Below are 25893 nucleotides of genomic sequence, written 5' to 3'. Positions count from 1 at the left end.
CTTCCTATGTTTCATTATGAACTCGGGTATCATGTACAACTAAAAACCCTCAGATGGAAAATACTGAGTCTCTGTTCTTCTCTTTGTGTTAAGCAGTAATATAGCTACAGACAGGTTGCTTCTTTATCCATATTGTCTTTATTTCTACGTAGATTAATTGCATTAGCCACAATGCAAAAAGCCTTTATTTTTTTATTGATTATTTGGAATGCATCTACTTTTACCTCAGGAAACAGTAAGTATCACTGACTATATTACATGTATTACCTTGTATTTTAAACAATTTATTTGTGAAGGTTACTGCTGTCATACTGTATAATATTTCACTAAATATTATTGATATTTTCCATTAATCTCATTAATCTCAAACTGATATTTCAGCAGCAACACATCGCCTTCACATCTTGCTGGGGTGTCAAGCTGTGATACCATGTCAACATTACAGACATAATTTAAACTCTTTCAAGTGGCTTTATAGAAAGGATGAAGTTAGTGACCCCATCCAGATATTTTTTGAGGACAAACAAGGAAAGTGCTACCATCACGATGTCTTGCGGCACAGAATGGATGTTTTGCGCAATCGTACCTTGGTCATCAATTCTTTTACAAAGGAGGATCAAGGCATATACTGGTGTGAATATTGCATCAAAGATAACTGTGGGAGTAAATTTACCACATTTGTCAGTCTGGAGAAAGGTCAGTGCTTTTGTAATTGTCATAATTTGTTCTTGCCTAACAGAATCTACCATATAACAACCTGCTCTGTTTATGCGGGAGTTCTCTGTCTGTCTTCTCTTAGTTCATTTCCTAATCTACTGCCCACCCATCTTCTTCTCACTCTTATTATCTTTCATTGTTTTCAGAAATTCTGACAGGACAAATTCACAGCAAGACATTCTACATTACTGCAGGGAGCACTTTTACGCATGCATGTCCAGGTGATTTTACTAGCTTAAAATGGACATTTGAGGCAAGTGAAAGGAGTGCTGAAGCAAATAGGAGCATTGTCAAGAACTCCACACATGGGTCCCTGATAAGACCAGAAAGACACTTTCTGATTCTCAACAACTCTATACACCTCTCGAATGTTACAAGAGCAGATGCTGGGAAATATACCTGCTGGATGAACAGATGTGGTGGGCACAGTCAGAAGCTACTTTCTATCTACTTGTGTGTTTTAACAGGTATGGGAAACACACATTAACCCACAAACACATTTTCTTTCAACAATATTGAATGGTTTAATGGTTTATTGATGGTTATGCGTTACAGTTCTGTACCACAGCGAGAATTCATCTTTCACTTGTTCTGCGGCGTGTGACATGGCGGCCAGAAACCACATAGTAAAGCTGGAGACGGGCACATGGATTATATCACTACTTGATGATCCGTTTGGGTCATTAAAATGCAGTGCAAAGAGAAAGTTTGATGGATACAGTATAGTTAACAACACACATGGACCAACAAGTGCCTCAAACAAAACAAAAGGTTGGTATCAAAAGTGTTTTCTTTGGCCCCATGATCATTTTCTTTTTAAACAGTTCAATATCATGTGAAACAAATGACATGTCAGTACTTGAAACAGTGCATTTGGTTTATAGATGCACATACAGGACCAGCGCATCGACATCTGACAGCAGCCATATATGGAACCTCAGCGGTGCTTGTTTTTCTTGTTTTAATAGCACTTTTAATTTGCCTCAGACGAGGAAAGTGTGCAGGTAGGAAATATTCTGTTCTTCATGTTGCTCAAACTTCCTATTTATTTTTAGGTTGTTGAGTAACTGTAGGCCCTGCTGTTTACCACTGAGTTGGGTCAAAGGCCGAAGTGAATGTTTGACATCTTGCGTTGATGTCAAGGTTTCTGTGTCCCTGATAGTCTCTCTGTTTCTCTGAATATCTCTCCAAAGGTTTCTCTGACCATCTTCCTTGTTGTGGCCTGGATGGCACGGTAAGTGTTTTATGATGATGGTGATGATGACGATGACATAATCTGATACCTGCAGCAATGAAATAGCACTTGTGTTGTTTTATTCAGGCAATTTCTCACTTGTCATTACAGGTGGAAGATGAATCTGTTGTTTATCTGTCATTTGTCATCAGAGGACTTGACAAGAAAACAAACAATATTGAAAATAAAAGTTATTGTGTGTATAGTGAGATAAAAGTGTAGAGAAATGTCTGTCTAATTGTGTGATAGATGTTGTTATTATAATGTCAATCTGACTTTTTCTTTATTAGACTAAATTGCGTGTAATGAATGTAGCCTATGTATGTAATGTGTTTTTATACATGTGACCATAACAACATCTCCATTAGAACTCATAGTCACACACACAAACACATAAATCTGGGTACATTTTAGAGGGTAACTGCAGTCGATTCTGTGCGGAAGGACGGCTGCTCTCTGTGGCCATCGGCAGCTGCATGTGGCTCAAAGCAGTCTGCGCGTGTCGGGACCGCGGGCTGGTAAAGACAGATTTGGGGCGGAAAGCAATCCGGCCCGGTGTAATTTTTCTTCTCCACCACAGACAGCCGCGGGCGCTAATATTAGAATATTGAATATCGCAGAATAACAATTTCAATCTGTTCCTGACAGAGCGAGGAATTATAAACCCGCTGTATCTTTTTCTAAGTAGGTTGTACTTTCCCTCTCTTTTGCACTCAATCAGGGAACAGTTAAATGAAAATAAGCTTATAGATGTTTAGAATTTTTTGGAAAGTTTGATATTTTTGATATTTGATATTTCTCCTGATGCTGTTACTTTCTTTTGTTTTCTGCCATTGTTACCATTGTTATGCACATTTTTATTTAGCCTAGGCCTACTTCACTGACTGACAATCAAAACCGAATAGATTTGTTAAACAATAAAAACAAAATCTATTGCATTTAAAATTAAAAAAAAGAATTGAAACAAAATTCTTCATTTTAATTCCAGTGGATTTTGTTTTTATTTTTTATTTTTGGACATCTTACTACCTGGATGACTGAAATGAATCTACGTATTGAAATTAATTTGATGCAGTAGCAGTTTTGCATTGTTTTCTTAATATAGCCTACTATTTAGTACACTTAGTAGGCTACCTGAGTTTGCAGCCAGATTTCAAATCAATCAAATCCGATGTTGCATTTGGTGACAAATTAATAAAACATTCTGTAAGTGAAATCTGTTCTGTATTTTGTGGCAAAGGTCGTATAGGCTACTGGATTAACTGAATTAGGCCAGTTTGCTTGTAGTTATGGAAAGAAACATAACATTTTAAGAGAACTAACCCGTAGCTCTGTCAGTTGGAAAAAAAATCTATGTGATAATGAATAGCCTACGTAGCCTGTTCATTGTAATAGCCTGCCTTACTTATTTCTGAAATGAATTACAGTAGACCTACAGGAGAGAGCAGGTCATTGCTGTAGTAAAGGTTTAAAACGATAATAGGCTCTGCAGCTCCGCTTAGTGGAAAAGTAGGCTAATCAAATCACAACAGAATAGACCAGAGGAACACCTAGTGTGGGAGAAATCTTACATGGAGGCCAAAGGAGGTAACAAAAACAGCTAGTTACTTTTCCTATTAAATCCAGAGGGTTTAAGTGTTTTGAGGTATAAAGACCCATTTCACTTCAGCCTGGAAGATGCGGTGGTCCTTAAAGTCCTGATTCTGCTGTGGGGGACTTGGCTACTCCCCCCCCCCCCCCCCCCCCCCCTTCTTATGGCGCTACGGTCCTCAATTATAAAACAAAACAAAACACGGGACTATTTACTTTCAAAAGCTTATACAAAATAATGAGTTGATCAATTCCTTTTTTTGGACATTTCCGTGAGACATGTTAGACCAACATGACTAATCTCACTTGATGTATTCTGAAGTCGTGATGCATTTATCCTACAAGCCACTAGATGGTGACTTGTGCACATAGGTCAGCGATGTCTTTGTGGCTACAAGCCATTTGCCCTGACTGAATAGCGTGCAGTACTTGTTCATCATCACCAAGATTTAGTAGTTTAAAAAAAAAAAACCCACTTAGCTACAAATGATGTAAAACGAACCAGTAACACAATAACAATATGATGCTTGGCCATGCATCAGCCTTTGGGTTTTAGTAAGGGGTGACTTGGTGAAATAGTCATGTAGGCTACAGTACATTGCTGTTAGGATTGCGTATACTGAACAGAATCCAGAAATAAACTGTTTCCTGATACCCAATAACACAAAATATACAGTAGCAGCCTAGGCCAATGTCAAACACTTGCTGAGTTGCTGTAACTTTAAAGTTCTGCAAATTATGTGATAGGCCTAGAAAAACAAAAAACATTTTTAATTGCATTTTGTACCAACTTTGTATTGATGACACGCCCCAACTTTTTATCATTCCTTTGGGCGTCTGTGGAATTTATAATCATATAACAGACTGTAAATAATAATAAAAAATACATTTTGACTCATAACTCCTTGTCTCTTTTTTCATTTTTTTTCAGTACTGGTTAATTATGTTAAAGGAACAATCAGTAACATTTACTGGCATTTGATCAGTAGGCAACTGTCTGTTTTGGTGGAAGCCACCCCTCTCCCACACGTGCACTCGGAACGGTCCCATGGGAGAGCGAACTGCAAGTCTAAAAACAAACCCCACAAAATCCGCAACGACAAAGTCCGCTCCAAAACCCGAGTGAACATTGCTGCTGCATTTCAAAGGTGGGTGAGAGGGCTCTGAAAAACGTCAATAATGCCGATGTGGAGTTGGCCTTTTGTAGGACAGGTAAGCAATCTATGATGTTGCTAACGTTAGCCACACAAGCTACATAACGTTAGCTCTGTCCGCAATCACGCGTTGCTATATCTCACTTCTATCATAAAGGTGCATGTCGGCAGAAATACACTTGATAATGCATGACTATAGAAAACACTATAGAAAATATTTTTTAGCATGGTTTTTACTGTGGCGGCCTGCCACAGTACAATATTGGGGAAACTGCAGCTCGCTTCGCTATGAATCTGTCAAGCAATATGCTCACAAAGTTGGTTAGCGTTAGCTGCAGCAGGACCTGCTGGATCTCGGAGTTAGCCGATAGCATAGTATCGCTAGTGTGGAAGAAAAACTCAGGATGACAGAGTGGTAGTTTGACAGGTTTATTCGATCTGGAACTCAAAATCTGGATGTGAGAGAGTTTTATGAATATTCATTATTACGTTAATACAGATAGAATATAATAAAGCTATTGGTCAAAAGGTCATATGAACAAGACTGAACAGCCAATGTTAGAGGTTACATATTAAGTGAGCATATTCATAGTATTCTGTTATATCACCACACAGCCATCTTGGTAGGAAAATAACAGGTCATTGTAATACATTAACAGGTGATTACAATCAAATGACAAACACAGCCAATGAGCTGTGAGTATTGTAGAGTGCCATATTGGTAGGAAATGCATGTGACATCATGGGAATACTATGAATAGGAATGTTGCTTAGTAGGCTATAGGTACTTTTCCATTTCTTTTTCAACACTAGCTATTGATTGCATCTTTTACTTGACTTCATAATAGTTCTGTAACTGTGGGATGTTCTAAACATTTGTAATAGCAACTCCTTACTGCCTGTGTTCTTAATGTATATCTGATGAAAATACTGACAGAAATACTTTGAGAGGGGCTGTGTGAAATAGAACTGCATTTCCCACTGTGCTGTGCACTTCTCTCAGTGCCGCACGCTAATAAATAGCCTTTATTGTAAGAACACAGAGATCTCAGCTTGAATTCTTTATAGAACTAGTTTTCTCTATCATTATGAAATGAAAATGACTAACAATAATTAAAAACAAAATTAAATTGTGATCATTATAAAATTAGTTGTAATTTCATTTTTATTGGACAAATAATTCCCTAAAATTAATTTCCCCAAAGATAATCATATTCAATCACAAAATTGTGAAATAAATATCATCTATTACTTTCTGTGTCCATGTAATGGCAAATTAAGATATCGGAAATATTGATAAAGCACATCTTTAATAATACATTTCCTGGATTGGCTGAATTTCCTACAGCTTTTTCCCTTCATGGTTGCAGGTCCACAGGTTTGATCTTGATGTGGATGCCGTTGAGTGAGCTAAGTATCAGTCTAGGAGTTATCTTGGGTTTCCTAGTGGGGTCCTCTATCAGCTGATATCTCCTCAGTGTCTCGGCTATCACCACTTTCATCTCATTCATGACAAAGGTCTGGCCAATGCAGTTCCTAAGGGAGGAAAACAAATATAGGTAACAGCAATATGAGGAACACGAGGAGCAATTAGGTGCATGTCTTGCTTCGAGGTATGGACAGAGGTCTGTATGCTCCATAAATATTTGGACTGTAACAGAATTATTTGACTTGGCCTTAATCCTCTCATTATTTTGGAATGTGAAATGACATGAGTTTGGGAATTGTTGCAGTTTGTTCTTCCTACTGTTTTTTTTTTTATTTAATACTATGGGTAAATTAAAGAAAAAAACCTGTTACAACAGTACATCACATTGAAACATTGGCTCAGGATCATGATGATTAAATGATAAACTAACAACTCAGACTTGGTCAGACATGGTCACAGGGGATTCACATAAAGATATGTTTAATGAAACGCACAATTTGGAAAGGAAACGTGAAAATAAAATATTAAGAGTCTGGTGCGGTTTATGGGTTCCAGACATCTCGATTAGCAGACATTTATTTGCATTCAATAAATAGAAAATGGATAAAACAAAACAAATTTATAAACCTTCTCAAAATAAACGTGTTGATTCATATTACACAGGATAAAAGAATATTCCACATAATGATACACCTTTGAGGCCTAATTTCCTCATTAAAGGACTAAAACAAGTAGCCTAGTAAATTTTTTATTCATTTGGATCAAACCTAGGTTACACGGGTCCAACCTATGTTTTGTGCTAATCCATGATAAAACAGCTTTTGTCAGTGAAGAAGGGGCTGGAGCTTAGTTACATGCTCATAGACTCAATACTTTTGCCAGGTAAATAAGTAGCCAGTGCATAATTGTAAAGTGAGAATTTTACTGTCTGGTTCTCTAAAATAGTGGTTGAGTCACATGGTGTCAGGTGTGGACAAACCTGGGGCCAGCAGAGAAAGGCACAAAGGCATATGGTGACCTTTTTGAAGCATTCTCTGGCAGGAAACGGAGTGGGTCAAAGACCTTTGAGGAAACAAGAAGATAAAAAAACAAAAAAAACAAAACAAAACAGAGAAACGTCAGTGTGGAATAGATGTCCTGCAGTTTGCTGCTTTATGTGGCTTAAAGCAATAACAGTCACAACAGCCATGTTTGCATTTTGTACCTTTTATTTATTCAAAGAATTTACTGAACATGCTTTTGACAGCAGCGCTGTACTTAATACAATTAGACAGATTCACCCCTGGGAGCTGACCCGTATGAAGACAGTCCACTACTGTTGGCCACTGAGCAGCTGCAACAGCGGTTAACCTCCAACATTGGAGTTTGTTAACTTTCAACAATTGGAGGTTAACCGCCTTGCTTATTGGCACCTCAATGGTAGTTACTGAGGGAGGGCAGAGCGGTTCTCATTGATTTTTCCCAAAATTTGCCAAGATTGGAATCAAAACCCTCCTGTGACAAGCCCTCTTCTACCACCACCCAATAAGGGTTCACTTACATGAGGGTTCTCCCAGACAGTTGCATTCCTATGAATCCCAAACACACTGGCTCCAATAAGACAACCTACAAAAAAGAAAAAGATTTATTTTGAATTAGTCTTGCATAGGGTATATTATGTTTGGCATTCAAACAATGGATTATGAAACAGGCCATAGCTTCAATATGTTGAGTGCTACAATACTCATTAGGTTATAACACAGTTCATGGCAAAATATGAATATTGCCAAACCTTTGCTAGTGCTTGATAAAAGGCTGTAAGTAAAATGAAAACTAGGGCTATAGGACCATCGTGGAATGTTCATGGTACCACGATGTATTTTGTCTTTAACTCTAGAGCTTGCTGAATTTGACCTGACTGCAAGGCCAATTTACCTTTGGGTATAATAAAGTTTACTTTGAACCTTGAGACAAAACCAATTTAACATTTTACCTGTAACTAGCAGGGTAAAGGTTATGAAGGGTGCCATTGTAAAATCAGTATGCTATCTAATGGTTATCTATATTACAATTACAATTACAATTTCCCATTTGGCAGACGCTTTTATCCAAAGCGACGTACACATGAGATTTTAATACAACACAAGCAAGGATCTAGTCAGGAGAGAACAATGAGAGTAGTGCCATAAAGCTAAGTTCTAGTCCGACAGGACATAGGCAGTGCATAGAGGCAGATAAGAATAATAGAATCTATATGACAAAGGCCCACTGTCCAGCAAATAGTAACTGGGATATATTCAGTTCATCAGTTTCTAACTAGACACAAATACACCAATGACCTGCAGGCAAACACCTTCCATCAAAGAAGGTTATGGGTTTGGTTGTTCTTCGTATGATTCCTGGTACGGAAGGGTAAAGACGGAGGGATTCTTTTATACACATTGTGGTGTATGGGATTTTACTGAGATCCTCCCTAAAAACAAAATACATATACCCATATCAGTATTGCATATTGATCAATATACTTACTAAATAAAAAACTGGAGGCCTAGTGTACTTATTGTTAGCTCATCCAAACCAGGTGGACTTTTACAGTATGGCAATAATTTGAATCCAGTGGCCTACCACTCCATGGTGTCCTTGCCATCCAGGGTTTGGATGATCTCATCCCTGCAGATCTGTTGGTGTTCTGGGTTGCAGGCCAGACAGTAGAGGGTGAAAGAGATGCCACTGGCTGTGGTGTCATGGCCCTCAAACATGAAGGTGTCCACTTCCGCTCGCATATCCTCATCTGACAGACCCTGCTGCTTCTCGTCCTGAAGCAGGGATAAAGTGCAAAAAGATGAAAATTGAAGAGAACCTTTTGTACTATATAAAGTAATAATAATAATAATATTAATAAACTGTATTTGTTTATTTATTTTCTTTTTTGTTTTTTTGTTCTTTTTTAAAACAGTTGCAAAGTGCTTTACATACAATTAAACAAAAATGTATAAATGCCAATAAAATAAACAATAAAAATGCTGGAGTGAATTTGGCAGTCAGGGTGGGGTTGAGCATTAGGGAGGTAGGAGTGGCTCAGCCCAATTAATAGTATGATCTCTCTTGCAGTGAGACTGGGACTAGCAGCGAGTACATTAACCAAATCATTAACATTAACTAACCCTAACCGGACCCACAGGGGGCCCCTCAAGTGCCAGAATAGGAGTGCTGCAGGCTTCCTGACTACTTGTAAAAGGACTGTCCCTGATGGAGGTAGGACAAGTGGTTTGGGTCGCCGGCTCTCCAGTGTCCTCTTCTGGGCTGCGTTTCCCAAAAGCATCGTAAGCCTAAGATGTTCTGAGACTGAGCACTGACCAAATTTAGTTATGTTCTCTTGAGAGCCGTCAGAGACAGCGCACTGAGGTGGCCTGAGGTGTGCTTGTGCACCAGCGCTGCTCTTGTCCTCTCTGTTGTCCATCCGACTCTGCAACGTTTGTGAAAGTGGTAGCCAGTATAGAGTTCTAGATGGAGGATCACCGTTTGTGGTGGCACCTGCTGGGTGGCACCAGGAGACGACTGCACCCAGACCCACGGCACTCCTGAATTTGAGACCCCTGCCACCCCACCCTCAGCCCCCTCAGGCAGGGTCCCTCTCCAGCCAACTCCCTAAACTAATGCCCCTTTCCCCTCTACCTCATAGGTCCCAGTCTCAGTGGCCACTGCGCCAGACCCACAGGGGGCCTCTCAAGTGCCAGAACAGGCGTGCTGCAGGTATCCTGACTACTTGTAAAAGGACTGTCCCCTGATGGAGGTAGGAAAAGTGGTTTGGGTCGCCTGCTCTCCAGTGTCCTCTCCTGGCTGCGTTTCCCAAAAGCATCATAAGCCTAAGATGTTCATAAAGTATATCGTAAGAAGCATCTTAAGGTTACAGTGGGTTTCCCAAAAGCTTCTTAACTAACAATGCTCTTAAAAACTTGTCGTAGATTTCGAGTGCTTCTGACCACTCGTAGAACGTTAAGAACGTCGTAAGAAAGAAAATATCATGAGGCAGCTTTGTTTTGACTGCCAATGATGATTGTAGTCTACAGTAGAATATGCACACATCGAGGAGTGAAAAACACCAACTGCAAACATATATAACATAACATTCACAAAAAATATGTGAAATGCAGGTTACCTATTTTCAGGGCATAATCGGGACTTTAATTGTTTTACCTGACACAATGCTGTCATATTGCCTTAATTTTTGGCTGGACCGCAACAGCGGGGCCAGCCCTTCAAACGCGAATGTCTGTCACTGACTGAGTGACTGACTGACTGACTGACTGAGTGATCAAGTTGTGTCTCTCTCGGACAGAGAGGAAACAGAGCGGGCAGGTGTTCGTGTTCCTTACATTTACAATTTCTGTGGCTAAATATGTTTAGTGTGTGTATTTAGCAAATTTTGGTAAAAAAAAACATGTCAAATTTTGTCTGATTCTAATTTAAGACACAATTTCAATATTTTTCCAGTTATTGATTTACATGGACTTTTAGCTTGGGTTGTGCAGATTTTAGGGATATGAAACATTACAAATCACAGTAAGCAAAAATACCAGTGTAGGCCCTGGTGGAGCATTTCTAGTGCAGAGTATAAAGGGTTAATGTGATTGGGTACGTGTGGGCAGCCACTCCCTATATAACATGGCCTGTCATTGTTAAAAGATATTTGCCTGACAAAATTCTTCAATACATTGTTTTAAATTCCACGTATAGACAGTGTGCGGATGATCCAAACACCAATAAAAACGAAGTATCGTACGTCCTGGAACTGTGATCAGGTTGAATGGCTCTGCCGATCAGTTGGCTACAGAGTCTAAAGACTGCTGTCAACCAGAGACTACCAAGTTTACTTATGTTCTCTTGAGAGCCATCAGAGATGATGTGTTATGGTTTCCTGTTTGTAATTGAGTTAATTAAATGTGCTTATGCGCCAACTGTCCACTTTTGTCCATGCGACCCCGCTACATTTGTGACACTTAAGCCTAAAAAGATGGGTTTACATGGTTACATAAAAGTATTATGCTTATGACTGAGTAGACAATGTCATAATGCCTAGTGGTTCCTTGGTACTATAATTCCATTAGTTGAATGTCAGTAATATTATGAAATCAATGGATTGGGATTGGGATGACATAATAACATACCCTTGCACAGAGAAGGATGTCCAGAAAGTCCAAGTTTCTCTTGGCTTGTATTTGGTCCAGCTCCTTCTCTTCCTTTAGTGCTTCTTTCCTCTTTCTTATGACTTCCTCTACCAAACAACGCATCATGGAAGAGTATTAGATACATGGTTACAAGCTCACTATAGTGACGTAACAGATAGTGTAATATATGTCAACCATATATATGTTTACAGTACCCTGTAATTTAAGGTGATCAGATCCAGCATCACTGACTGAGATTTACCTGTATGACTGTGAGCCACCCTACATGCCTTCCTATATCTTAAGCCATGTGGGCTGAGGTGGAAAATTATCTTGTTGTGGTACGGAAAGGTCATGAACCGCAGGGAAGTCAGATCACTGAGCTCATAAACTGCCTTGATGTATGTACTTCCGCTGAAATGAGAAGATAACATTGAACACTGAATTCCCTTCACTTACAATTTACACAGGTGAAGCTAGAAACAACTTAAGAAGATAAGATTAAAATTAGGAGCTATGGCAAAACCATTCCATAACAACAATGACTAACCCCTCATTCTGACAGTTGCTGTTGTAGCTGAAGGCACACTTCATGATGCTGTCCAGTGTCATGAGACTCACATATTCAAATAATTCAAATGACACATTGGTTTTTGCATACCCCTCCCATTTGTCCTGGAAATAGTGGGAAAACAGATGTGATCTCTCTGCAGGAGCTGGACAAAACAAATTCTCACAAAGGTCTCTACTCCCACACACTGATTTACTCAACAGACTCTGTTCACAAATACATGTCATCTAGTTAGCCTATAATTATATTTTCATCATTATTAATATACCATTATGTCTTGTAATTAATATGAACTAGTATTATTAACTGCATAACAACAAATATTGCCATGAACGTACCAACATAGTTTTTGCAGAATCTGACATCAGTTTTACATATGGCTTCAAAACACGGTAATGGAAACCTGGGGTCAGGAGCCTTCTGTGTTGAAACCACTTTTGGCCTTGTGACAGCAGCAAACCATCTCCTAAAGTGAGAAATTATATATATATATATATATATATATATATATATATATGTATATATATATATATGTACAGTACATTACATTTGTTCTCCAATGTAGAGAGAGGCGTAAATAAGCAACTCCCTAATAGGTTGTGTAGATATATACTGTATGACAACGGCTTGCATTCTTACCAATCCATGGTGCAAGAAATGTATATGCAAAATCATCTTTTGGCACTGTTGAGAATCATAAAATAGTCACAGAATGGCCTTTGGCTTTAAAAATATGTATAAGGCGTTTAATGTGAAACATTGAATTGATATAATAGGTAGTGTATTGCAGAGAGGTTAAAAATAATCACACTCACACTCACACACACACACAAACCTGCCGATGCCAGTATGGTTTTCAGATAATCTGGGTGGTGAATGTTGAGGAATGAAACAAAAGGACCAAACCACAATGGATAAGCCAAAGGGTATTGCTCTCCCCATTTCACTGTATTGTCAAACTGTTGCCCATCTGTCAACTGCCAGAGAAAAGAGAAAACGTATTTACAATTGAAAAAATTAACTGAACCCCTCCTGCATGCTTTATACATTATTTATTTATAAGTGACTCACTATCAGGAGGAGTACCATGTGGATACAGAGTGCATTTAATCCCCATATGGGGCCTTTCATTTGTCCAATGAAATTCATCATGTTGCAGTTGCTACTGCGTTACTGCATGTTTGTAATTTAATTACCTGGTTAACATGTCCAAGAAGCCAGTGTCCTGGTGGCCCTGGAAAAGGTTCAAGATTCCTAAGCAGTTCCCTTCTTTTGATGATCAGGACAGTTAATTTAAAGATAAGAAATGCTAAACAAAGTAGTGCAAACAAGTGATGCATGCCAGGCAAATCCAGGAGAAACTGGGTTGCTTTCTTGACAGTTTCAGTAAATTCCATTCCAATTACATGTATAATCAACTTCACGCTTTTTCAAGAGAGTACTTGAAAAGCTCTTTGCACACAACAGAAAGTGATCTTCCTTGTAACAAGTGCACTAGCACTTTATATGTAGTCAGTTATATTTGCTCAGGCAATATGCATATTTAATGTTTGTGTACACAAGCAGTGTGTAGTGAGAAAGACAATGTTGACTTTAAGCAGTCCACGTATGGACAATTAAACACACAGCACAGAACACAAAGAAAGAATGTTATTTGAAGTAAGTTTTATGTGTTTATCGCCCATTGGCTGGGTTTAGTGCAGCAGCAGGTGACCAGTGGGAGATCCTGACACATCTTCTGTATTACAGTTTTTCTTGATTGCCAAGACACATTTCTTGAAATTATGCTCCATTTCCCAAAACTCTAAACACAAATGCATAACTGCACACTCATCTTCACAAACTTCAAACTTCCATGTCAAAACCAAACTCTCCACTCAAAACCATGTAATCTTACATCTAAACCGAACTTTGCCTTCAGACATCACACAAAAGCCATCAAATACACATACACTACAAAGTAGCCATTACACACTGGTGAGATCAATTCAAAACACTACTGTAAAAACCTGTTACTGCAATGAATAATGGCGCTTATGGTTTTCCCCCAGAACAACCTCTTTACATGATGAACACAATATAAAGACACATACATTTTCAACATTTTTAATTTCTCAATGTACTGTAGTAAAATAAACTGAAATTGAGTGAAAAAGTAAATGTACTGTAAAAATATGCAACTGATAAAGAACGTAGAATACAGTAAAATAATTTCCATGTATTTACCAATATAAACCAATTACTGTAAAAAAAAAAAAAAACAGTTTGTAGATAAAGAAAGAAATCACATTTATTCTGCCTCAGCATCCCGATTTGAGAATATCATCAGAAACTATTTGTCTCCTTGCTCTTCCACCTCCTCTCCTGTGTCCTCTTCCTCTACCTTCAGGTCTTTGTGGATCCATTGTTCCAAAACAAGTGAACTGACCCATGGCCCTTTTATCTATCTATCTATCTATCTATCTATCTATCTATCTATCTATCTATCTATGTATTTATCCTGAGGTTCTGATTGGTGTGTGAACAATTTTGACTCTTAGTGTTTGCATTTGGGGAATTGTGTGTTAATTGGGTTTGAGCTGTGATGACTTGAGTTAATGATATGGAATGCCAGTGCTTTCTAAATGAGCACATGGTGCAGCCAGTGATATATGAAGGGATTTGTGTGTAGAGTTTTTCGCAAAAGGTTCAAGAAATGTGAATCATGTGTGAAAACAGGGGAATAGTGTTTATAGTTTTGGGAAATGGGTCTGTCTTTTGGTAGATGGCGTCATGGTTTGGGATGTTTAGTTAGTAGGCCCAGTTATAGTGTGTAAGTGATTGAGAAAAACTGTAATGTAATAAATCATTGTTTTAACTTTTACCTTGGCGTATGTCTCCGCCCATTGTTACTTCCTTGAGCCGGGTTGTAACAACACGCTACAGGCAATGTAATAATAATAACTTTATTTATATAGCACTTTTTGAAAAATGGTTAAAGTGCTTTACAGACCAGCCTAAAATCAAACAAGATGATACAGCAGCAATAAAACGATAGTGGCGATAAACAAACAAACAAACAAACAGTACAGTACTGTAAGAACATTAAAAGAAGAAAAAAGTAAAAGAAGAAAACAGTGGTAATAAAACATCAGTAAATAAAAGAAATGAGAACTGTAAGCACAATAAAAATAAAATAAGCACATTTATAGAGAAATGATACTGATGATAAATTATAGAGAATTAATAGTTGAGAGTGACTTGGTTGATCTTATGAGTAGAGGTTAGGCATGAGACGATACTCAACCCACGATACAATATGTGGGTTGTATCGATACAAGTTTCACGATACGATATTCACACAAAATATGACACACTAAGTCAGCATTTTTAATGTATATATTATTTCATATTAAATCATAGTTACAGTATCATTATATTAAAAAAAATAACATTTTGACAATTTTTCCTCTTACAGTGCATGCTTAGTTTACTTAATACTGTACCGCTGTAATATTTTTCTTTATGAAAATGAGAATGTGAACCACTGCACTATCAATGCATTAAAGAAAAATAAAATGTAGAGAATTTTTCTGTTAAAGTAACAGTGCTTAATTACTTTCTAGACCACTGTCATATTTTTCTTTAAGAAAATTAGAGTAACATGAAATCAAACCACTGCAGTATTTGATGATCTGCTGTGCTGGGGGGGATGACGAGGGAAATTCATGGCGGAAAGACTGCTGCAAAGTCATCTGGCGTATGTTCAGTTGCCCCAAAACATAGCAAAACTGGAAGTAACATTTTCCAGTTGAATGATATGTTTGCTCATAAAACCTCCTTGCGTTCAACGCACTACCGTTTCCTTCCGTTACTTCCTGTTTGCTACATTTTGGGGCAGTTGAACGTGCCCCTGTCCTTTTGGTCGAGTACCTAGCTAGAGTTTTAGCCATTTCAATTTGAATCACATAATTTGAATTTGTATTGTTTAACTTGAATAATTGCATTGAAAAACTGAATCTGAATAACATAATTTGAAATTGAATTTATTAGTTTGAAACTGAATTCCAATAAACTTGAAACTGAATGTAATATTATGAAATTGAATTAATTTGCTCTGAAACTGTATTCAGTTCTCACAATTCAAATTCAGTTCGCACAATTCAAATTCAGTTCTCATAATTCAAATTCAGTTCTTGCAATTCAATTTCAGTTTACTGAGACACATCCTGGTCGTTGAGGAAGAGCAGTCGAGTGCAGATTTACAGAACTCCTTTTCACATTTTTGGCCCGAAAATTCCAGATCCCTTCAGTTCTCTGGACATGATACTCCGAGCTGAACGCCATCTGTTTTCAGCATGTCGAAGCATGACCAAAGGCTCGATTCACAGGTTTGTATAAACGTATAATATATATAAGAAGAAGCTTTATGTATACAAGTGATAACATAACTGTAGCTGTTAGATCTGGTTAATATGGCACAGCTGACGTGCTTAAATGAAAGATTTCGAGCACAGCCATGTTTCAGTCAATAAGATAATGCATAGCTAGCTAGCGATATGAATTTTAGTTTTGCTCCTTTTGCTGAAGTGGATGGCTCTCTTGTGCATCTCATGTGGATTTCCAGCAGTGCGTATGCTAAATTTCTTTCTTTTTTTTTTTTCTTTTTTTTAATACCTGCTAATGCATAGTATCTAACATTCTTTGCCCCTGGCCTTGGCTTTGACTCAGACAAACGAATGTAACCCGGACCGGACAGTTGCAAACGAGTCATCCCGTTTATGTGATTCAAATTGAGTTTTTTAATGCAATTATTCAAGTTGAGCAATTCAAATTCAACTATAAATAATTTAATTTCAGTTTCTAGTGACGCATATTTCTGCCCATACTCAATCTCCAGCCGAGATTCGCTAGCCATCCTGGCTCCTGGATCTCAGCTCACCAAAGTAAACTGAGATGGAGGCAGAGTGAAAGACCTTATGCAAAGCAGAATAGTGCCACCCCTTGTTTACAATGAGTAACCGCTGATAAATCTACCACAAGTAGCCTACATATTTGTCCAGTATGGTTAATTTAATCTCGCGATACACAATACACGGGCATATTTCATCTCGCCGTTACTTTGTATCGCGAAATTCAATACAACAATATTGTGTCTCGTGCCTAATAGAGGTCATTCATTCAAGTTTGGGGGCCCTCACTGCAAATGCCCGGTCTCCCTTTGAGACAAGTCGGGAGGTATACCGAAAGAAGAGCCTTATTAGCCAACCTAAGTGTACACACCAGAATGTAGGGGGTTAAAAGCTCAGAAATATAGGCTGGGGCCAGACCATTGACTGATTTGTAGGTGATGAGTAAAATCTTAAAATCAATTAAGAATTCTATAGGAAGCCAATGTAGGGAGGCTAAAATAGAGCTGATGTGGTCTCTCCTCTTGGTACCTGTTAAAAGCCTAGCTGCTGCATATTGAGCCAATTGTAAAACGGGAGAGAGCTTTATGGCTGTTGCCAGAGTGAAGAGTAAAGACTGTTATAATAGTCCAGTCTAGAAGAAATAAAAGGGTGGATTACCTTTTCCAGGTCTGTAGTGGATGAAAACAATTTGATTTTGGATATATTTCTCAATTGGAGACAACATGACAGAACAACTTTTTTAACATGAGCCAACAAGATCAGAACACCAAGGGTGGGCATGGGTATAAGGCTTTACATTGGAGGATAGACAACCTACAGTAGGTCATTCTGAATTTTTCTGATGGAATGCGATGGCCCAAACAAGACAACCTCAGACTTGCTCTCATTGAGCTGCAAAAAGTTTTGAGCCATCCAGCACTAACATCGGCCAGACAGTGGTTGAGAGAGACGAGGCCAGCAGGGTCATTTGGTTTCACCAGCAGATATAATTGTGTATCATCTGCGTACCAGTGGAAGGATACATCATACTTCCAGATTATGTAGCCAACTGTGAGTATATATAAACTGAAAAGAATCAGACCTAAAATGGAACCCTGGGGCACACCACAGTAATGTTTGCAGATGAGGAGAAGTACCTATCCTAACCGAAAAGGTTCGAATTAAAAGGTACGATCTGAACCAGTCGAGTGCAGGCCCAGTGACACCGACCCAATCACACAGACGGCCTAGTAAGATAGTGGGTCCTTTGTGTCAAAAGCTGCAGTGAGATCTAGTAGAACTAAGAATGAGCAGTTGCCTGTGTCTGCTGTTAACAAGAGGTAATTTGCCATCTTTATAAGAGCGGCTTCAGTGCTGTGAGATGATCTAAAGCCTGATTGAAATGTCATATCTAGAATATCTAGAACGTTATTTTCAGTCAGATGTGAAATCAGTTGATTTGCGGCTATTTTTTCGAAGACCTTAGATAGGAATGGCAACTTGGATATGGGTGTGTCTAATTTTTTTTTGTGAGGAGTGGTTCTACTACAGCCTACTTAAAACAGGAGGGGAAAACGCCAGAGGCCAATGAGCTACTAATAAAGGAGGATGAATGGACCAATTAAATAAATAAAACCAACTTCCAAAAAGATTGAAAACATTGGGTAGTATAGATTGCGTTCAGTCAGTGCTTTCTGACATATTTCTTGTCAACATTGTTGAATATATTTTCACATTTGAAGTAAAATTAACTTAAAATTTTTAAATTGAACTTAGGAACAGTGCAACAACTTAGATTTCCCCACTTTTAACAGCAGGTTCTCTCAAACTGAATTAGTGTGCAAGCAAAAAACAAATCCTACATATCAAACAATGACTGATGTGTCTCGTCATACTTCCTTACTTTTACCTTTTTATCTGTCGTGGTCGCGTCGTCGGCTGCGTTCACATAGCGGAGCAGTTTTCGCCTGAAATCCGCGACCCGCCTTGCTTTGTAAAAAGTGGCAGAAACGAGGTGGAGCGGAGCGCTCGATTGAAGTGGCGCATTCCGCACAGATCTTATCCGCTCAAATTGAACTATTTTCAACTCTTTGGGCAACCATCCGCGGTGGAAAAATTTGCGATCCACCGCAGAGTCAGCGGTGAGCGCGGAAACCGCTCCCTTCCATAGGAAATAATGGCGTTTTGAACGGAAACCGCTCCGCAATGTGAACACGATGTGGGGGGGTATTATGTCGCGCCCCCCCCGTAGTTCCTCAGTTCCCCCACTAGGAGGTGCCCCTAGTTTGGGAACCTTTGCTTTAGGGAACGAGTATGGCCATTAAGCCAGGGTAAAGATTTTTGGGTTTAAGCTTTCTGATTTTATAAGGCGTAATGTCACCGAGAATAGATGGCCAGGTGCTGTTGAAGACATTTACTAACTCCTCTGTATCAAAGAAGTTTGTGATCACAGAGGGAGAGGAAGTACGCGACTAGAAAGCCTCAGAGAACCTCTAAGCAGTATCAGAGTTAAAAAAGCGTACATGACCATTTTTCTAAAAGAGATCATGAGTACGACAAGGGATCGAGGTATTTATCGTAACACATTTGTGGTCGGTAGTGTGAACATCTTCTATCAATGGATCAGTCGTGATTATCCCACGGATTACAACTAGATCAAGGGTATGACCCTTAGAATGAGTGGGACCCTTGGCAGTTTTTACAAAGTTAAATGACTCTGTAATGTTCAGAAATTCTGTAGCAAGGGGGTTGCTCTGGTAACATACATGGATATTAAAATCACCCAACATAAGGACTTTGTCAAATTTAGTCAAATTTATTTAATAACAAGTGAGAGGAATTCAGAGAACTGAGAGACATTTCAGGATTTACCTCTGGAGATCTGTATACCACACAGAATTTGAGATATGCCTATAGAATTAAAAAACTAAGATATTCAAACTGAAACTAAGGATCAGTGACCTTCGCCAATGTGCATATTCATCTTTGTACTCTAAGTGATAAGCAATACGGTTAAAAAGTAAGAGGAGCTATCTGTAGTGGTTGTGAGTTAGTAGCTGATAAATGGTTTGAATGGTTCAAATGATTTGTTTTTACGGTAAATTAAACGCACAAGAAACTGTGTGAAAAAATATTTAATCAGGAACTGATATAGCAATAACATGCCAAATGTGTTGTGTTGACAGGGTAATATAGTCAAAATAACTAAGGCTTGTAGAGTAATAACTTGACATATGACAAAGGACTCTATTTTCCTGATGGTGCATGGTGTATGACACGACTTTGCACCGGTGAAGTGGCATTTTCGTCCAGTAATATAGAATATGATATTTCTATTTGCATTTGTTCACCCATTTTAAGGACAGAATGATTGGCAAACCGGATCCAAAAATCCTATAAATTTTCGCCATGGCCAAAAAAAAAAGATAGGATCCAGATACAACCAAAATCACAGAAATGACACTTGAGAGGAAATTTTGAACCGATGCACCTGCTGCCCATTGAACTGAAGGACCTAATCTAAGCCAACAGTTTCCTTTGTTGTTTATATTGGTAGCCATGTACCTTTTCAGTTTCTATTGTAGAGGTAGGCTACTAATATCCATTTCCTCTGTTTAGAACAGTGAACCACTCCTAGTTCAGACCTGCAATTAGACAAACCGCTACTGTGTACACAATTAACAAATAAGGTTTTCCAGGAACTGGGTTTTTAGGCAAACAACAGTAAAAATTGTTGAACAGGTTTATAAGATGACGGGATATTTGCTTTTGTTACATGTCCCAAGGGGGGGACTGGTGTAGATGCCGAAAACCAGGATAAAAAGGTCAGACAGCCAAGCATGGCTTCTCTTTCCAAAACTCTGTTGAATTACATTTATTACACTTTTCAAATACATATTCTCTGCCATTTTTAACAATTGTATTCAAAGGTCTACATTCAATGAATAGAACTGAGTTTCATTCAAATTGTCTTGTGATCAGCCATTTAAGTTTTAAAGTAATAATCTGTGACATTTTCATATAATAAATGTCAATCTCTGTTGCCAACTGACATAACACAATAGTGATTCAATCCAAACCCAGGTCATGAAAGCTTTTACTTTTGCTGTTCTAAATACCTAGGTGCGGTTAGCAGTTTCCAGGGAAAACTCCCCTGGCACAAAGGAGTGATAAGTTTTACGTTTGTTTGGAATGAATAGAAGAAGAGAGAATATGGAGGGATTCCTGTTCCTGTGCTAATGTTTGTGTGTGGTGAAACCTCATCTCCTCAGCTAGCAGCATAATAAAACTTATACACCACCATGGTCAAATGCTGATAAATTTCAGCTCTGGTTGGTAAGTCTATCAGTTATAATAAGATCACCTGCTGACATATCCTTATGGATTTACTTGTCTTTTACTTTGGACCACACCACACCTAAAAACGCACATTTCCCTCTCTCCCTAAAGCTCCACACGGGTATATAACTGATCTACCATAAGATAGACTTGTTTGGTTAAAATTAGCTTAGTGTACTACAGTACTCGCATAGTCTTGTACTGCTGCTGAAGTACGGATATGCTTATTTGATGACTTGACTCGACTTGTCGTCCAACAGTATTAACAACAGCGCCATCTAGCAGTCAGATGACCAGAGTACAACATGGACAGTGTGTGACGGTGGATATTGTAAATTAAAAGCTCTAAAAGAAGGTAAATTACAGGGAGTCTATGACACCTTATAGGCTATGTCCACGAATATATGCTGTGAAACGGACATTTGGGGAGAACAAATGCGTTTTCATTTACAACTGATCGCTTCTTAAATATATTCTTTATTTTCAATTTGGTATTTTGCAACGTGTTCGTCAAAAAGGAGTTTATTTTGAAAATTCGGACCGGAAGTCCTGCCAGTCATTCTGCCTGGCTTGATACCGGTTTGTAGTGCAGCAAGGCTAAAGCTAACTGCAATTTACTGAGCCTCTTTTTAAACGGCACTGCATGCTGTTAGGTGCCATCCCATCCCATTCAAGCAAAAAGCCAACCACGTCAACTCGAGTACAGCTAACACTAAGGTTAACTAATGTTAGTTAGCTGCTGCATTGTTTACTAGCTAGCTAGGCTACCTAGCTATGATTTGAGCAGACCCGTGGGGCCTACAGTGAGGAGCCTCTACCGAAAGAGGACACGACAAAATAGTCGCTTTTCATAAGTAAGTGACCAGCTACCTTTTATGCTTATCAGGTTACATTATGGTCATTGATGTTAGCTTGCTTACTTTAGCCACGCAGTAGTTATACTTGTTTAAGTTGGCAAACATGTAGCAGGGACGGTGCATGTAAGAAACTGACATAATACGATTTTTGACCCTCAGATTCAAATACAAGAACGTGTTTTTGTGTCTGACGAAAGATGGAGGCTCCACCTGTTACTGTAATGCCTGTCACTGGGGGTACAATAAACATGATGGAGTATCTGTTGCAAGGTAAGTCACAAATGTCCACAACAAAAGAAAGAAGATTAATCGTCTCAGTAGAATATCAGTGTTTTGATACTGATGTTCTACCTCAGAGATAGGTAACCATGGAGGGCTGAGAAAGAACAGGTTTTCTTTCCAACCAAAGACTACACCTGCAGATTTCACTGATTAGCACACCTTCAACCAAAGAGGGGCAAACTAATCCATGACATCACCTGGTGTAATGTTTGGTTGGAATGCATACTCTCTGCACTCCATGGCACATGGTCTCTATCCCTGTTTCTGCAATGTTTCTCTACCCTTTCTCATTTCAGGCAGTGTGTTAGACCAGGCCCTCGACAGCCTCTTGCATCGCCTCCGAGGTCTATGTGACAACATGGAACCCGAGACCTTTATGGATCACGAGCTGGTGTACCTTCTGAAAGGCCAACAAGGAAACCCTTTCATTCTGCGTGCCCGGCGCTCCCTCTCCCACCCCACGGCTCCATGGCATCTGCGCTACCTGGGCCAACCTGAAGTGGGAGACAAGAGTCGCCACGCCTTGGTGCGCAACTGTGTGGATGTGGCTGCCTCACACAGCCTGCCAGAGTTCCTTAATGAGATGGGCTTCCGCATGGACCATGAGTTTGTGGCCAACGGACACATTTTCCGTAAAGGCGCAATGAAAGTAGTGGTCAGCAAGCTGTCGCGCATCCTGGTACCGGGGAACACGGAGAACACTGAGCGTCTATCACTATCCTACTTGGTGGAGCTGAGTGTGTTAGCTCCTGCCGGCCAGGACACTGTGTCCGAGGACATGCGCAGCTTTGCTGAGCAGCTCAAACCCCTGGTTCATCTGGAGAAGATCGACCCCAGCAAGCAGAGACATTGATTGACATTGTTTGGGGGGGTCGAGTCTCCTCTGACTATCATGGACAAATTAGACCTCTCTTGTTTGTGTGTTTTTGTTTTTTCCATCAGACAGCAAGTTAGCTGTCTTGGTACTGGAGCCAATTTTCTCAATGTTTTCATGGAAAACAATACAATTTTGACCTGAGACTTACACTCTGGTTATTTTGTTACGCGAATTAGAAAATGTCACTAGTGTGTATCACTATAAAATATCACTGCATTTCCACCAAATTTGGACCTTATAAGAATGCACAACTTTTTCATATTATAAATGTCCATTTTGCTCCTCTCTATCACCAATTGTTAACATACAGTATAATAGTGATTCAGCGTTTACATTGTAACTGTACTAAACATATGAGAGGGGCTTCCCCTTTCCCGGGAAAAATACTGTGCCACATAGGAAGTGATGTCCTTTATGTTTATGGAAGCAACTACGGCAGTCCCCAAAATCAAGAAAAACAAGAATCTTGCAGTTTTAGAAGTTTTACCTTGTACTTCAACACAGTATACAGTTCCTGAGGTGGGTTAGATTGTTAGTTCCTAAATAAGGTTAAAATATCCTTTGACTTTTTGTGACTATTTGCTATTTGTGTTGATTTGTTATTCCTCCTTGAAGTTTGATAGCTATGACAGACGGGTGGTAAAGGATGCAACAGTGTCGTAGTTTTAAGGAAGGAATAACACCCAAACACAAAATGAGATAGCAATGACAGCTGTTCCCACAGAGTGATGCATCATGCACACTGCCAGTTTATTTTCTGATGAACTAATATTGTTTGCTTTATTTTTTTTATACTGTTTCAAAGCATTTTCAGTTTATTAAAAAAGTTTGATTTTCATTTATGTCCTCTTTTGCATTGATCAGATGATATTGAGGGTACTCATGAGTCCCAGTCCATTATATTCCACTAGGGGTCTCCCTTGCTCTTTTTGTAAGTCAGGCTGTCTGGTTTGCGCCAGCTGAATTGCCACCTCAGATCATCTACACATGAGCTGTGGTTGCCATGGAAATAATTAGCTGCGAGATCTGCACATCTCTTCCCCCCACTCTAATTAGCTTTCTCAATTGCTTAATGATACATAGACCTGTGAAAGCCTTCCTTTCTTCCCCTGAACAAAAGCATTGATTTTCCCTCTCTTCCCCTCTCATTTCTACTATTAACCCATTAGTGCCTCTTTCATGGCAACCTGAGCTGGGACTATTACACATGAAAGCACTACAGCCGCCTCAAGTTCTTCACTGTTCATACTGAATTCCAAAATGGCCTTTACACTAGTGTGTCGTCATTATGGCCAGTCTACTGTGAAGACCGAAGTAACTAATGCACATCCTTCAGTTATGATAATAATGTGTGCAATAAGTCATGAGTGCTTCTAATAATACCCCTGCAGGGAGATGCATTTGCAGGGATTGCAATGTAAAGTGACCGTGTGCATGTCTAAAGGGAGAGCTTGAGGGCAGATGGCTGTCTATGTATTGACCTACCTGCATATCAAGGCTGATGAGGACAAGCTCGCTGGGGCAGAAAGGTGAGGAGATGATGCTTCCAACATAGGTGCACCTTGAAAGCCACCCTTTGTACATTCAATGTACATAACATGTACATGTCAATGGCATTCTATTAATTTGCGTGTTGGCTTGAAGGCAAATCTGTTCCGTGTTGAAATTGAACTTAATTTTACAGTTTCTATAGTACACTACAAGTTGACCATCAGTGAGACCAGATTATCTGATGGAGACAGTTTTTATGTTCTTCTAACCACCAGAAGCAGACTTCTGGCCCTTAGGACTAAAGCATGATGTTTCAGCTCTAAGTGAATTATGTATTAAAGAGGCAGATGCCTCCTTGCCCAAGGCTTTATATGTCCAGCATGGATACACTACAGTCTGCTGGCTTTTTTCCACTTAAACTTGTGTTTAGCACAGTGCTCTTTGGTGATGAGCTGGACTCCCACTGCACCTCTACTCCATACTGCCTGGAGAACAGAGGCAGAGCTGGGCTAATCAGTGTCTTGGCATCAGGCCTACTCAGCTATTGTGGATGTAGCCAACCAATGGCTTGCGCAAGTGAGCGATTTAACTCATTGCTGGAGGCCAAGTGATGTGTTGCTTGGTTTATTTGAAGAAATGGAGATATGAGTGCCCACTAAAACTTGATAAGTCTATGAATGTAGTCTCTTGGGAGAGGGTACAGTAAGCTAGCGTTCGTTCATCAAAGAGATTGACTTTTCATCATCTGTGGTATTGTTGGAAGATTAAGTTACTATGCAAATTCTGTTGAGCATGGGGTCATATGGTATCATTACTATTTGCTTTATGCTTGTAAGCTGATCCATTACAAACACATTTATGACATGTCTGTTATCACGTTTTAAAAAAGCCAACTAGGGATTCCAAAGGTAATGACACCTATTGAAGCAGACTAGGCATAGTACAATAGGATTGTGCTACTATGTGGTATGTCATGTAGGCTAACTATGTGTAGAGTACACACACCTTGATTTGCAGTGTGTTATTGCAATGCAACAACCAACATACAGTAGTTGTACTGTCCACTCATCCCCTTCAATCATAATCATTAAACTAAACATCTAAACTCATTAGAGGACAATTTGGTTTGCTGCACTTATGGCAATGAAAACAGTACCACTTATATGTTCCTCTTTGGGCCATTTTATTGTTCCGGGTCTTTAACTGGTAAATATAATTAATAGACTGAGCTAGATAGTGCTAGTTAAACCTATTTTGTTAGACCTCTGAAATGATGCAGAGAAGCCATTACCTGCACGTGTCTTTACTTTCCATTCCACAACAGTCTTAATTAAA

General features: G+C 39.1%; 2 protein-coding genes and 1 long non-coding RNA gene across 3 annotated transcripts; 2 read left to right on the top strand and 1 right to left on the bottom strand.

Moving 5' to 3' along the window:
* The first annotated feature begins 98 nt into the window (after positions 1 to 98).
* LOC139642355 (uncharacterized) lies at positions 99 to 3607 on the top strand. The gene is made up of 7 exons (XR_011695041.1): positions 99 to 235; positions 382 to 696; positions 864 to 1184; positions 1273 to 1488; positions 1602 to 1721; positions 1911 to 1951; positions 2063 to 3607. It is a non-coding gene; the product is annotated as an uncharacterized lncRNA (long non-coding RNA).
* Positions 3608 to 6053: 2446 nt separating this feature from the next.
* On the bottom strand, positions 6054 to 13182 carry LOC139642359 (cytochrome P450 4B1-like). Its single transcript, XM_071517163.1, has 12 exons — positions 13039 to 13182; positions 12678 to 12819; positions 12482 to 12526; positions 12181 to 12308; positions 11822 to 11946; positions 11534 to 11685; positions 11272 to 11378; positions 8729 to 8919; positions 8443 to 8576; positions 7665 to 7729; positions 7104 to 7186; positions 6054 to 6231 (listed from the first exon to the last, which is right to left on the bottom strand). The coding sequence occupies exons 1-12, from the start codon at positions 13180 to 13182 to the stop codon at positions 6054 to 6056; spliced, it is 1494 nt and encodes a 497-aa protein (XP_071373264.1).
* Positions 13183 to 21633: 8451 nt separating this feature from the next.
* Positions 21634 to 23875, top strand: med18 (mediator of RNA polymerase II transcription, subunit 18 homolog (yeast)). Its single transcript, XM_071517177.1, has 3 exons — positions 21634 to 21905; positions 22068 to 22178; positions 22487 to 23875. Exons 2-3 carry the CDS (start codon positions 22106 to 22108, stop codon positions 23041 to 23043), a joined length of 630 nt encoding a protein of 209 aa, XP_071373278.1. The 5' UTR covers positions 21634 to 21905; positions 22068 to 22105; the 3' UTR covers positions 23044 to 23875.
* Positions 23876 to 25893: the final 2018 nt, after the last annotated feature.

Source organism: Centroberyx affinis, unplaced genomic scaffold (genome assembly GCF_046629955.1).
Source record: "Centroberyx affinis isolate AG114_WGS23_722 - 3 ecotype Tasmania unplaced genomic scaffold, CSIRO-AGI_Caff_v1 ptg000469l_1, whole genome shotgun sequence".
Lineage (NCBI taxonomy): Eukaryota > Metazoa > Chordata > Actinopteri > Beryciformes > Berycidae > Centroberyx > Centroberyx affinis.
This window is presented reverse-complemented; position numbering and strand designations above follow the sequence as displayed.